Source organism: Capricornis sumatraensis, chromosome 23 (genome assembly GCF_032405125.1).
Source record: "Capricornis sumatraensis isolate serow.1 chromosome 23, serow.2, whole genome shotgun sequence".
NCBI lineage: Eukaryota > Metazoa > Chordata > Mammalia > Artiodactyla > Bovidae > Capricornis > Capricornis sumatraensis.
In genome coordinates this window covers 23,689,679-23,703,576 of record NC_091091.1, presented here as the reverse complement: position 1 = coordinate 23,703,576, position 13,898 = coordinate 23,689,679, and the positions used below count along the sequence as shown (strand labels likewise).

At 40.7% G+C, this 13,898-nt stretch overlaps 1 protein-coding gene across 1 annotated transcript in view; it reads left to right on the top strand.

Annotated features, from left to right (window-relative positions):
* Positions 1-113: 113 nt before the first annotated feature.
* The window catches only part of ARL3 (ARF like GTPase 3), a 30,073-nt gene continuing 16,288 nt past the window's right edge, over positions 114-13,898 (top strand). Inside the window, exons 1-3 of the mRNA XM_068961641.1 lie at positions 114-195; positions 6,476-6,619; positions 9,832-9,948. Of these exons, the coding sequence (XP_068817742.1) occupies positions 193-195; positions 6,476-6,619; positions 9,832-9,948 (264 nt within the window). The 5' untranslated portion in view covers positions 114-192. The remainder of the gene's footprint in view (positions 196-6,475; positions 6,620-9,831; positions 9,949-13,898) is intronic.

Genomic DNA, 13,898 nt, shown 5'->3' with positions numbered 1-13,898 from the left:
GCAGCCCGCCTGCGCAGTGGGAGGGCACATTGACGCGCTTGCGCACATTGGGGAAAGAGGAGCTGGACCCCGCCCCGTTCTGCTGCTTTGCTCCTCTGCCGTGCGTACGGGGGACGTCGGGGGCGGCGCCGTCGCAGTTGCCCCTGGTAACGGGGGAGGCAGGAGGAGGAGGAGGAGGGACTCGGCGGGAGGATGGTGAGTGTGAGGGCCTGGGTCCCTCCGGAGCTGGTCGGTCACCTGCCTCCCTTCCCCTGGCCCAAGGCAGGGCACTGCGCTTAAAGACAGGAGGGAACGGACTGGTGCTCAGCCTGATGTCCGGGTCCTGGATTGGTTTCGGGGGGCGGCAGGGAGCCCCGAGTGTGGGCCCTGGAGAGAATCTGGGCCTGGGGAGGAAGGCGGAGCTTGCAACCTGTCCGAAACTAGGGGAAGGGGCTGGAAGGGTGCTGGGTTGTCGCGGTACGGAGCCAGGGCTCCATCATTACTCTGGGGATTGGGATGAGGGCGGATCCGAGGAGCTGCGGAGAGCAGCTTCTGCACGCAGGATTAAATCTTCCCAAGGAATCGGCCTCCCAGTGCCGCAGGAGAGTGGGGTTCACCAGTGCCCGGCTAGAAGCGGGGAGAAGGGCCAGCGCTGCTGTCTTTGAGGTCGCGCTGGTGGTACCAGGGGAGATGGTAGCCTAGCTCTCCTGTTCCTCGCGGTGTGAGGGCCTCTGGGGGTTAAGGGTGTAAATCCCCGGACACAAAGAGGTGCCGCTTGGAAGGGATGTCTGGTGTATTTTAAGCCGTCTCGGTGTCTGCGTGGCGGGCGCGCTTCTGCAGTCCCGAGTTTTTTATTTCCTGAGGGTTCTGCAAGGTCTGGTTGTTGGTGATAGCCAGTCTCCTGTTCAATACGTGTTGGTGGAGGCAGATTTGCTGCCCGATCCTTAGTATTTACTTCGGACCTGTTGCCACCTTCCTTTGCATATGACCACACCAGAGGCAAAGGCCTTAATCTCAGTTTGGAGTAGATTAAAAAAGGAGAGTGGCCATCAATTTGGGGCTAGCCTTGTCTCTGTCAGGCCAGAATAAAGCTTTCCCAAATACGTAAATTATGTGACGTATTTGACGCTTGACACTCTGTTCCTTGTTGATTTCTCTGCACTTAATTGGAGGGTATTAAAATGAAATTGAGTGGTTTTAAAACTAGTGGGAGAAAAAATTTATTTCGGAGCGTTTGGAGCAGGCTGATAAATTTACCAGCTGCAGAGAGCTAGCACTCAAGCTTACAGTTCCTTCCCTGTCCCAACTCCAGTCCCTTTTTGACTTTAAGAACTGTTGAACCACTTCTATTGATTTATGAAGTAAGAAAAAGCTAGATGTCCAGAAGGAAAAAAAAAACACATGTACACTTGGTTAGATTATCCAGTGAGTAAATTTTGATAGGAAAAATTTATTTCAATTGATTTAAAATTGTCACATTGTTAAAGAAGTAGCATTATTGGATCTGAAGTTGCCAATCACATTTCAACACTTGCTACACTGCAGTTTTATTAACCTCAGGCTAAACAGATATTTAAATGTTTGCTTTTTATTAATCGTTTGTACATGAGCTGTCCATTTAAAGGCTAAGTTTTTCTCAACAAATGAGTACAAACATAAATATTTACACAGAAAATAACTAGAATTGAAATGAAAAAGGCATGCCAAACCAACAGAGAAAGGGATGGCATCATAAAGGAGAAACGCATGAGAGCGGGCTAACTTTTCCCAGTTTGTTTATCAGTGAAGTGGACTATGTAATTTCATGATTGTTTAATTTATAATTACAAGCCACAATAAATTAACCACTGTTTATGTTTCCAGGTACAGATTGACACTTTATACAACAAATTGACAGTGTACACAACACTATTGTATACAACTGTTGTATTCAGTGATCAAGACAGATTTTGTTTTTCTTTTTTTAATTTTTTTTCCTACAATAAATAATAAGGAATTAGGGCAGATTATTCAGGAGTCTTCATCTGGTTTCCAAAATACACTTTTTTTCCATCTCCAAAAGTATGAGCTATTTTTAGAACTCGATAAGTGGAACATGGAATTTAAAGGGTCAGTGGTATGATTAAGTACGTCATATCTGATACCCATGGGTCCCCATAGTAACTCTTCAGGAGTTCCAGGTTTATTTATTGTCTTAATCCTTCAGCTATGACTAATACATATTTATTCTTTTAAAATTTGGAATACAGCAACAAAAACCCATTATTGATTTCTCTGAACCCCTAGAAGTTCAGCTATTTTACCCCTACCTTAGGATGCCAAGTCCTTGGTGAAATACTAAGTTGACAGTAATTTTTGTGCATAACTAATCACTCTTGCCTGGAAAATCCCATGGACGGAGGAGCCTGGTGGGCTGCAGTCCATGGGGTCGCTAAAAGTCGGACATGACTGAGCAACTTCACTTTCACTTTTCACTTTGATGCATTGGAGAAGGAAATGGCAACCCACTCCAGTGTTCTTGCCTGGAGAATCCCAGGGACGGGGGAGCCTGGTGGGCTGCCATCTATGGGGTCGCACAGAGTAGGACACAACTGAAGCAACTTAGCAGCAGCAGCAATCACTGTTAGGAGAAGGCAATGGCATCCCACTCCAGTACTCTTGCCTGGAAAATCCCATGGATGGAGGAGCCTGGTAGGCTATAGTCCATGGGGTCGCTAAGAGTCAGACACGACTGAGCGACTTCACTTTCTCTTTTCACCTTCATGCATTGGAGAAGGAAATGGCAACCCACTCCAGTGTTCTTACCTGGAGAATCCCAGGGACGGGGGAGCCTGGTGGGCTGCGGTCTATGGGGTCGCACAGATTAGGACACAACTGAAGCAACTTAGCGGCAGCAGCAGCAATCACTGTTATTTAATAGATGAGTCCTCCATTCAGGAATTATTTATGGAGTAATTTCTGAATATATAAAGCTAGTGATATTTATCAAGCATGTTTGACATTTGAAGATTGTTCCCAAGATTATGTTTTCTGGTCGAAAATGGTCGGTGAAAAGTAGAAACATAAACACAGCAACTGTTTTGAGTTCCCTCTATGTGCATGCTTCACACATCATCTGATTTAATCTTCATAGCATTCTTCTTGTGATATAAGTATTGTTCCCATTTTCTAGATGAAACTATGCTGGAGGTTACCCATCAGGATGTTGAATAAAAGTCTATGAAACTCTAAAGCCCATAATGTATTTTTCATTAAGACTCTGATGAAGTAAGAACCCACTCCAGCTGAGGAGATGCCAGTATTTTGTTCCTCAGGGAACATTGTATTTATTTAGGAGAGAGATGAGAAAAAAGATTTGGGTGAAGTTCTCCCTAACAAAGCTATAGGAGCTCCTGGAAATTAACAAGCCCTCATTGGGCAGCACCAATGTTTTTTTGGTGAGGTAAAAATAAACTGAAGTCTGTTCCATTTAAGCCAGTTATGAGGAGTGCATGTACTTGCCAGTTGGCTTACTAATTTTAATACTTTAACTTTTAGCTGCTCCTCACAGCCACATATTATTTTCCATGTACCAACATATTCCTCTCTCCCTCTCCATCATCCCAGTTTTCTTTGAATGACCTAGTTTGTGTCATTTTAGGTCAGCACACCAGGCCTCTGCCAGTTGCTGAGGCAGATAAAATATCCATCGTCAACGCATATCTGTTCATGATTTGCCTATAGAAAACTGTTCAAATGTTTTGTGGCTGAGTCAGACCACTTCTGTCCACCAGGGTGCCGGTAACTTGTGTGGATACATTACTGATAACCCACAATACCCAATTAACTAAAATTCCTCTTTCTTAAATTGCCTTTATTTCATGTCATAGGAGTATACATCCTACACAGAGATCCTATCTCTGTTGCTCACCATTGCACTTGAAGCACCTAATGGGTGTTTAAGATAAATGAATGAATAGATTATATTGACCAAAAGTACACTAAAAATTCATTTCCCTGTATTTCAAGTTGGTAATGGAGAAGGAGGCCTGGCGTGCTACAGTCCATGGAGTCGCAGAGTCGGACACGACTGAGCAACTGAACTGAACTGAATACCTTGAAACTCAGCCCCATAATAAAATTAACTTATAATGGCTGTTTCCTTTTGACATTAAAATATAGATATATATGAATAGAAGCACAGAGTAGACTTATTCTTCACTTTTGTCCAGTCTCTTAAATCAGCTTACTTTGTCCCTTTCAGGCAGAACCCTGATATCTATAAATACCCTCTTCCCTATTTAGCAAACCCTGATAATCCTGTGATCCCCTGTCCTCAGGAGTTGGGTTAATATGATGCTGTATTGTATTTGCATTTGTCTTGCTGAGACCATGCTTGAGATGCCATTTGTCATTTGCTGGAAGAAAATATTAGCCAACTTTCCATTTCTCTATAATTTCATTTAAAAATGAAACGTGGAGTTATTGTCTTCTGATGAAGAAAAGTTGCTCATTGGAAATGTAAAGATATTTTTTATACCATTAGATTAATAATGCTTAGCTGTAGTTGGAATGTTTTCTTTCTCACCCATGCTTTGCTTCTCTCCTTTCAAGATGAATAGAAATTATATTTTTATTTTAATCATTCAATTCAAACATAATAAGTGTGTAAAAGCTCTCAGCCTATAGAAAGCAGTATTTGTATTTAGTGATTTTTTTGGAAAAAGACACATGAGGAGAAACAAAACATTTACTTTGAACCTTGAAAATATTTTATAGAAAACATTCCTTTTTTCACAATTTCTTCACTAGTAAATGATGCATGAGAAGAACTTTCTTTTCTTATACTGTTGTTTAATGCACCAATGTGATAAATTCCAGCTATTTTAGAATTTTATTGGAAAGGGTAATGAGGACATCTAATCAGGAACTCAGAAGGAATAGTACAATGTATTTTCCCTGTTCTTAGCCTTTTTATATCACCAGTCCCCTGAGGATCTCAGAATTCTAATTTTAACTGTTCTGAAAGGTGGTATTATAAATGAGTGATTGCAATATAGCTAATAGAAGCTAGGGAGATTGCTCATAAATAGAGTTTTAAAAAGGAATAGTGTCAAATAATTCAAGGCTGGATTAGATGAAAAGAAAAAAACATTCCATTAAAAAAAACAACTTGCTTTTCTTTGTTTGTTTCAAATCTGTTCATTCTCTATTCTCAAAATCTTGTGGGATAGAATTTGTCTCTTAAACTAAACCTTACATTTTATTGCTGGTAAAAATTGAGGCATGGAGAGATTAATGTGATCAGTTTGAATACAAGACTAGAAGTGGTAAACAAAGTGTATCTGAAGCAGAAAGGAATTCTTTATAATTATGCATATTTGCATATCATTGTCCAAAGTCTCAACTGTGGAAAATTATTTCACAGAATTAACATTTGATCTTAGTGAACCGACTGGTTTGAGTTATTTCTTGATCCAAAGTGGATAAAAACATAACCATTTTATATAATTTTAAGACTCAGTTTGAAGGAATTTCCACTTGGGCTCGGAGATTAGATTATATGCCCTTTAAACTCTGGGGTTCTTTGATTCTTGATATAACTATGCCTCACTGGAAAATGATTGTCAGCTGCAAGACACAACAAATAACTATCTTATAAGAGTTTCCTTATGTTTTTAGCTAAAAAGCAACATGACTTATTTCCATCCATTAAAAGAATAATAACAAAACCCAGAAACGAAAATATTAGATAACTAGTCAAAAATATCCTGGTTAAATTTTGATATTTTTTGCTTCCAAAATGACCTTTCAATTCCTCAATGTCTCTGTTGTATTAAATATTAGATTCTTTATCTGAAGAACATAGATAAATCTGTACTGTGCAGGTATCCTGTAAGGGTCATGTGGAAGTTAGAAGATGATAGAGTATTTTGAATGATGAAGGCTTAAACAAGAACTGAAACAAAGTCTTTTTTCTAAAAAGCCCAAGTACAATTTTCTACGACTTTTGAAATAGTACCTTGAAATCATGCATTAACTTGGGTGGGTAATTCTGTTTAGTTCAGCAACTATCATGGTGTCTAATAAGTGCCAGGCACTGGGGAGATGAAAGCTATAGTTCTTACCCACGAGAAACTTCACTCTAGTATAAAGGAGAAAAATACAAAAATCAGTTTCCTACAGTCAGATATGGTGAATGCTGTACTCTTAAGTGTATATCAAGGGCTTCTGGAATATGAGTTGGTTACAAGTACACACTGTCAGGAGATCTAGGGTAACTGCTAAGCTGGATTAATAAGAGGAACAAGAATAAGCTAAGCTATTTATTAAGGTGCTGAATTCACTAAAGTGCTTCTGCCAAAAACGTGTAAGCAAATGGAATAAATGATGTTAAAGTGGGTAACAATAAACTCTCCACAACCAAGAACCCTTGTCAAGGAGAAGACGTTTAGATACCCAGTAATATCAAAGTCACTGCCCCTGAAGTAATCTCTGTTCTTCATGGTTGTTCCAGGGCTTACTCTCAATTCTGCGCAAATTGAAAAGTGCACCAGACCAGGAGGTGAGAATCCTTCTCCTGGGCTTGGATAATGCTGGCAAGACCACTCTTCTGAAGCAGCTGGCATCTGAAGACATCAGCCACATCACACCGACACAGGTGAGCTCTGCCTCGCCCCCATGCTTGCGTGACACATGGAAGATGCTAGTAGCAAATGAAAGACAAAATGGGGAATAGAGTTGTGTCCGTTGGTAAGTTTTGTTGCTGAGAAAAGTCTATGCAATTTCAAAATAATCTCATATTTCAAAAACATATCAAGAGATTCTATTTATATGAGATAGTTAAAGTAGTCAAATTCATAGAGACAGGAAAGAGAACATTGGTGATTAGTGGGCTGGAGATGGGGAGGGATGGGGAGTTATTGTCTAATGGGCATAGAGAGTCAGAGTTGCAAGATGATGGATGGATGGCAGTGATGGTTACACAACAGTAAACCAAACTTAAAAATGGTTAAAATGGTAAATTTCATGTTATGTATATTTTACAACGATTTTTAAAAAAGAAATCATTTAAATGTATATGTCTATACATATCGAGACACATCAGTTCCCTCAGATCTAAGTGATTCCTTTTTAGAAATAGCCTTATCTTCTCTGATTTCAAAATCAATACATATGGAAAATACAGAGAGCACATAAAGAAAAAAAAAAAACAGAGTACCCTGAGAAAAACCACTTTTAGTATATATTTTTCAGACTTCATAAATACAAACGTATGTCAATTTTTAAAAGAAAAAACCCAATTACTTCTATTTTTTTAAGCTTCTTATTTCATTTTTATTATTTATTCAGCTGCTCTGGTTCTTAATTGCAATATGTGGGATCTACTTCCCTGATCAGGGAATGAACCCGGGCCCTCTGCATTGGGAGCACAGAGTCTTAGCCAGTGGACCACCAGGGGAGTCCCTACCCATATTTTAAAATCCAGTCTCATCAACCCTCCTCTTTCCTAAGGCTAAGCAAGCAAAAGCCAAGGCTGGTGGTACTCCCAGCATAGATGTTGCAGACGAGTCCTGCCTGGAAGAATCCTCGTAGGTTTCTTTAGGGCTCCTCTCCTACAAGGAATCCTGAGAAAACTTGACCTTTGGCCAGGCCTTTGGGCTTCCTAACTAAAGACATCCCTGTTGGTCTTACTTTGCAGCGTTTGAACAAGAGGTTTTAGCAAAACCAGAGTTGTTTAGCATTTCCTGTTGCTGTCCTGCGATGAGCTCAATGTCGTGTTTGAATGGCCATGCTGGTGTGTATACTTGACGGCCAGCGAGTCTTACTGATTCGCAGCTCTTTACAGAAAAGTCATTTCAACTGCTACCAAATGAGCAATTTTACAGCTTCTGAACAAATTTAATGTATAGCCTGAGGAGGAGCAAATTACAGTAGTCTAGCCTAGACAAGCTGAAAACACCTATTAGGGTGTCAGGATTTCTGCCAGAAAAAGAAGAACTAAGTTGTTGTTGGTTTTTTTTTAAGTATTAGAGATAGGCTGTCTCTCTCAAGAGCATCACTGAAATGAGGAGGTCAACACTGAGAGCAGGAACATGAAGTCCTAGTTATGGACCCCAAGTTCCAGTTCTAATTTTCAGGCTCTGTTTGATGTGTTACTATATTACATCAAGGTTTTGTATTTAGAACAAATGTATTTTTGTATTTAGTCTTAAAACACACCTATGATGTGTTTTTGTTTCATATTAGAAAAAATAATAGATGCTCATGGTAGTAAATTTAAAATATGTAAATAAAAAGTGAAAAATGGCTCATACAGAGTATACTATTTTGTATCATCTGTTTCACTTCATAATAACGTCTTGAACATTTTTCTACGTTGTTCTGTATGTCAGTACTAATACAGTACATGTCTCTAAATGTTTGCACCCATTCATTATTTCTTTAGAATAATTTCTAGTAGATTTGTTAGGTCTGGTGACTTACAGACTTTTAAGGCAGTTAACATATGGTCAAATTCCAGGATCTACTCTTATTTATTCCCTCATTCCAGAAAGGATTCTTTGTTACTGGGTCTGACATTTAATAACGTAGTTAAGTGTAGGATTTTTAAATGCATAAAAGTGGTTTTGTCAGTGAGTCAGAATGAAGCTACCTCTTACAATAAGCATAAGCCACTTCCCTTAAGAGTTCTAAAACTTCTAATTTACCCAGTCATTGGCATTTTCGAGGAGCTGTAGTCAGCATCATCCCCAGTTGTCCTCCAGTGACAGACTATCCTTGGTGGAAATTGGGTGGCTTTTCCCCTACCCTTGCCTGTGCCTTGTCCTTCTGTGCTGGCAAGTTGCCAGGAGAGGCAAATGTTTGTGGAGGCATCTCCAGACCCACCTAACTCCAGCTCTTTTGGATGAAATGTCACTTCCATGGGAGCAAGCTGTTGATCGGGTTTTTCAAATCCTGATTTCACGATGTCGTTCTTGGCAGAAGATTTTTTTTCTCTTTTTATTCTTGCTTATAAAATGCCTTCTCTTCAAACCCCAGAGTTCTTATTAGTTTGTTTCTCTGCACCCGAACTCCCAGCTCACCATTCTGTCTGCCCCTGATTGGTTCACTGGCCCCAAAGTTCCACCTGGCATCACTGTCCTGAAAATGAATCCTTTCAAGTTCATCAGAGATACCTACTAAAGAACAGTTTCATATGCTCATCACCACCCGCACGAGGGCTACTACTCCAGTTACAAACCAGCCTCCCCCTCTGCGTCCTGAGTTCAGCTCTTTCCTTTTCCTGATCAGTTCATATGAGAAAATTTTCTTTCATTTTGGGTTGTTCTTGAAGAATCCAGTCTTCCAGACTGTAGCTCTTGACTCTTTTTAAATTTCGCATTTGTTCTGTTCTGTTGAGCCTGCAGATTCGTCTTTGTTTGTTAGTTACATGTAATATCCTGTTAAATGTTACCGTCTTGAGGACTGATGGGGATTGGAGGTGGTTTGTGTTGATTATCTGAGTAATTCTCATTCTCAGTAGTGGCACGTGTGTGTGCACTCAGCATGATGTCATGAGCACCGACTCCACCCCGAGTGATGGGAACATGTGTAAATACATTTTTCTTCCCTATCAGAGCAAACTGTTTTCAATATCATCTGTTTCTTATCCTGCAGAGTATCTCAGAATTAATAAATAACGTAGCTGGTAAATGTACCTTTGTCAGAAATGTGATCTCAAAGTCTAGTAAAACTTGGTGTTTTTTTTTTTTAATTGAAGGATAATTGCTTTACAGAATTTTGTTGTTTTCTGTCAAACCGCAACATGAAGCAACCACAGGTATACATATATCCCCTCTGTTTTGAAAAAACTTGGTGTTTTTGTTTCAGGGTTTTAACATCAAAAGTGTACAATCACAAGGTTTTAAACTGAATGTCTGGGACATTGGCGGACAGAGGAAAATCAGACCATACTGGAGGAATTATTTTGAAAACACTGATATTCTTGTAAGTACTCCTTCAGATTCATCAGTTCATAATCTCTTCTGCCCTGTCCTACTAACATTTACCCTGTGATGATCTATCCTGTCAATAATTCCATCGCCACAACATTGCTATCTGCCACAATGAATTTAGGGCTAGCAGAGAGATTGTGGAGCTTTGTGTAAGATATTTTGCTGTCGCTCGGTAACAGTGTAGTGCCCACACCCACGCTGGCAAATAAAGTATTTACTAATTACCATAGTGACTGGAACAACAGAAAAGTCAGAGGAGTGAGCCACTGACTCTGTCACTCCAAGAGAATCAGTAAGTCAGGTATATCCCAAAGAGAGCAATCAAGACAGTGAAGGTCCGAGAAACCAGGATGTATGAGAAATGGTTGAAAGACCTGAAGATGTCCTTCCTGGAAGAGAAAGTGCTTAGAACTGTTTCCAGTTAGTTTCATTGTGACTAGTTCTAGAGGACCGGGCAAGGAGCACTTTGGGGATTGTTAGGGTTTAACGCAGAATAAGGACAAAGTTTCCCATAATTGTGACTGTCCAGAAGTAGAAGAAGCTGCTCACACACTGGGATTCCTAGCTCAGGCAGCATTCACACAGGCAGAGGCTGAGTCGAGCTCCCTGCTCGCTGCCAAGTTCTCTAGAACTACTGTTTTAGGGTTCTTGGAAATTTCACTATGTATGATTTATCCGATACTTCAGTCTCAGCTCCTTCAGCTCCCCTCCAGTGAGCTTGTCACCCACCCCACCTCAGCCACTCACTCTCACGGTCATACCCTAAAACCAGGGCCTCTCGTAAGCTTGGGTAGGAAAAAATGTTGCATAATATTTCCTTTAACCTCTGACTGAAAGCTTGAATTTAATTATGATGAGGGACAATAAGCTGCAAAACACATTGATATCTTCAGAGCCAACAGAACTCACCTTGCATCTCAGACAGCTTCCCTCTGTAAGACTGCTTCCTAACGGGTCTCTTTCTACCGGCTCGCTCCTATCAGCGTGCACACATCCTGTAGTTGCTCGTGTTTAAAACAAAGAACTCGTCTTCCTGTACATCCCCCCTCTAGATAATGTCCCATTCCTCAGCCTCTCTTTATAACAAACTCCTTGAAAGAGTTTTCTGTGCTCTCTGTCTTCACTTCCTCTCCCTGCAGGCACCCGGAACCCTCCATTCAGGCTCACTGAGAATCCTTAGTGCCGAGTCCCATGTTCAGGTTTCATTACTTATCTCACTTGAACTGTCAACCCATGAAACAGAGCTAGAATGCTGTCCTTGAAGCACTGTCTTTCTTTGGCTTACAGAATTCCATTCTGTCTTGGTTTTTCTCTTGTCTCACTGGCTTCTTGTTGTTGTTCAGCTGCCCAGTTGTGTCTGACTCTTTTCGACCCCATGGACTGCAGCACGCCAGGCCTCCCTGTCCCTCACCATCTCCCGGAGTTTGCCCAAGTTCATGTCCATTTCATTGATGATGCTGTCCAGCCATCTCATCCTCTGACACCCACTGCTACCCCTCCTCGGTCTCCATCACTGTCTTTTCCTTATCTCCCAGCCTCCAAATGTTGGAGTGCCCAAGTTCAGGCCTGTGCTTTTCTTCTCTAAGTCTCAGCTTAGGTGACCTCATCCACTTCCAAGGTGTGAATCACCACCTACGTGCTGCTGAGTCCCAAACTGTTCTCTCCAACCCACAACTCAGTTTCATATACAGCCAGCTAACTATTTGACATCTGCACACCAGTGGCTAGTAAGTCACTTCAATCTCAGTGTATCGAAAGCCAAATTCCTATCTTCATCCACCCGTTCCCAAACCTGCTTCTCCTCCAGTCTTCTCAGTGAATGGCAGTCCCATTCATCCCAAAACATTGGACTTATCCTGGGCCCCTTTTCCTCTCACTCCCCGCCTCTGCTCTGTCAGCCAAACCTGTCATTTCTACCTTCAAAGCATTTCTGGAATCTGCCCACTTCTCACCACATCCACTGCTAGCGCGCAATGGCTGCTGCAGTTTCATTCTAACTAGTTTCCTAAGTTCTGCCTTGCCTCCCCGAAGTCTCTCCTCAACACCATAGCTGTAGTGATCCTATCAAAACACATGCTTCCCAGCTCAGAGGAGAAGCCAAAGTTCTTGCAGTGGCCCACAAAGCCCCCGCCCATCTGCTGGCTTCTCTTCCCCTCTCACGTGGTACCAGCCACACTGGCCTCCTTGCCATTCCTAGAAGATAGGCATGCTCCCACCTCCAGGCCTTTGTCATCACTGTTTCCAATGGTAGAATTCTTTTTCCTTAGATATTCTCATGGCATGGTCCCTCACCTCAGGCACATCTTTATATATTGCCTTTCTCCCCTACTGGAATGTAAGCTCCATGAAGACAGGAACTTTGCCTTTTTTTTTTTTCCCAACTATTATATCCCCAATGCTTAGAAAAGTACCAAATAAATGAAATGGATCATCGTTATAGATGGATTCCGACATTAGGTAGAATATGGAGGTCTATAACTTCTAAATTCCCTTTCAGCTCTCAGGTTCTGTGGTTCTGTATCATTGTGGTCAAATCCAGGGGCTTATTAATTCTGTGAACTGGATGGAGCATCTGCTTCACAGAGGGTTTATGAGAAATAGTAAATTCATTTATTTATCACAATTCTTAAATGGGAAATAATACCAAAATATAAAATTGAACTATCATCAAATCAGTAAACGCAGTTGAGGTACTATGGGCATCACAAAGGCTCATCATATTTCTGGCCTGTGGTGAAGATAAGTTCCAGTATATTCCTGGTGCCAAGTTGAAGATTTAAATGGAGAAGATGAGACATATCCATCCATCCATTTATCCATCTATTCAGCCAACTATTCTTCCAAAATGTATTATATACCTTCTAGGAAAACAGAAGAGAAATGTTGGGGGGAAAAGAAAAATTTTCCCTGTAATACAGAAAGAGACTTCTTCTGTAATCTCAAATAATGTATCTGGCTTTGAAATATCATTTTAGAAATTTTCAAATATATGTAGAGGTCAAAAAAGTAATGTAATGAAACCCTTAATTTCACTTCTGACAATTTTGTTTCATCTCCCTTACCACCACTTTATTTTTTAAAGTATTTTAAAGCAAATACAAGCCATCATATTATTTCACTTACAAATACCTGAAATGTAGAAATCAGTCTTTAAATTGTGATACGAAACTACCTGTTAGAAAAATTAAACATTCAGTCTTTCAAATCCCAAAACTCAACAAGGAAACTCCTGGAACTAATAAGTGATTATAGCAAGTTTGCAGGATATAAGGCTAGTTTAAAAAAAGCTATAGATTCAAGTCAAATCATTATACCATACACCTTAAAGAGTGCTCTATGCCAATCATATCACAATAAAACTGGAGGGAAGAAAAAGCTATAGATTCTCTTCTGCTTTTTTGAGTCAAGAGTAGGGGAAGAGCAGGTGATTGAGAGAAATCACAGTTCTATCTGTTCACCTGCTCCATTAGGTACTTTGAAAGAAATGTCCAAATAAGAGCTATATATAAGGACGTTAATGTCTGCAAGGCTCCATGAAAAGGTCTCAGAAACTTCTAGGTCAGAGTAACTTTAAATTATTCTAACACCTTGAGGATAGACTGCAAGGGAGTTGTGATATGATCCTGTATTCTGCACTCCCCATTAGCTGAGAGAGCATCTGGGAATTATCGTAAAGTCAGTTCAGAATAACCCTACAGGAGCTTTCTCCAGCTATACCACACTGCCAGTATCCGACAATATTTTGGATTCAGAGTCAAACCTTTTGTTATTTTCCAGTGTCGTTTGAGATTAAACAAGTCTTGAGGAGCAGCTGAGTCCCCAGGGTTAGATTCTAAGGCCCTGTAACTCAGCCTGTCTGGTCGTTTTGTAGCAGCTTGGAGTGGCAGTGGTGATGGGTTATATTGGTTGTTTGTCTGTATTTAATAGTCTTCCACTGTTGGT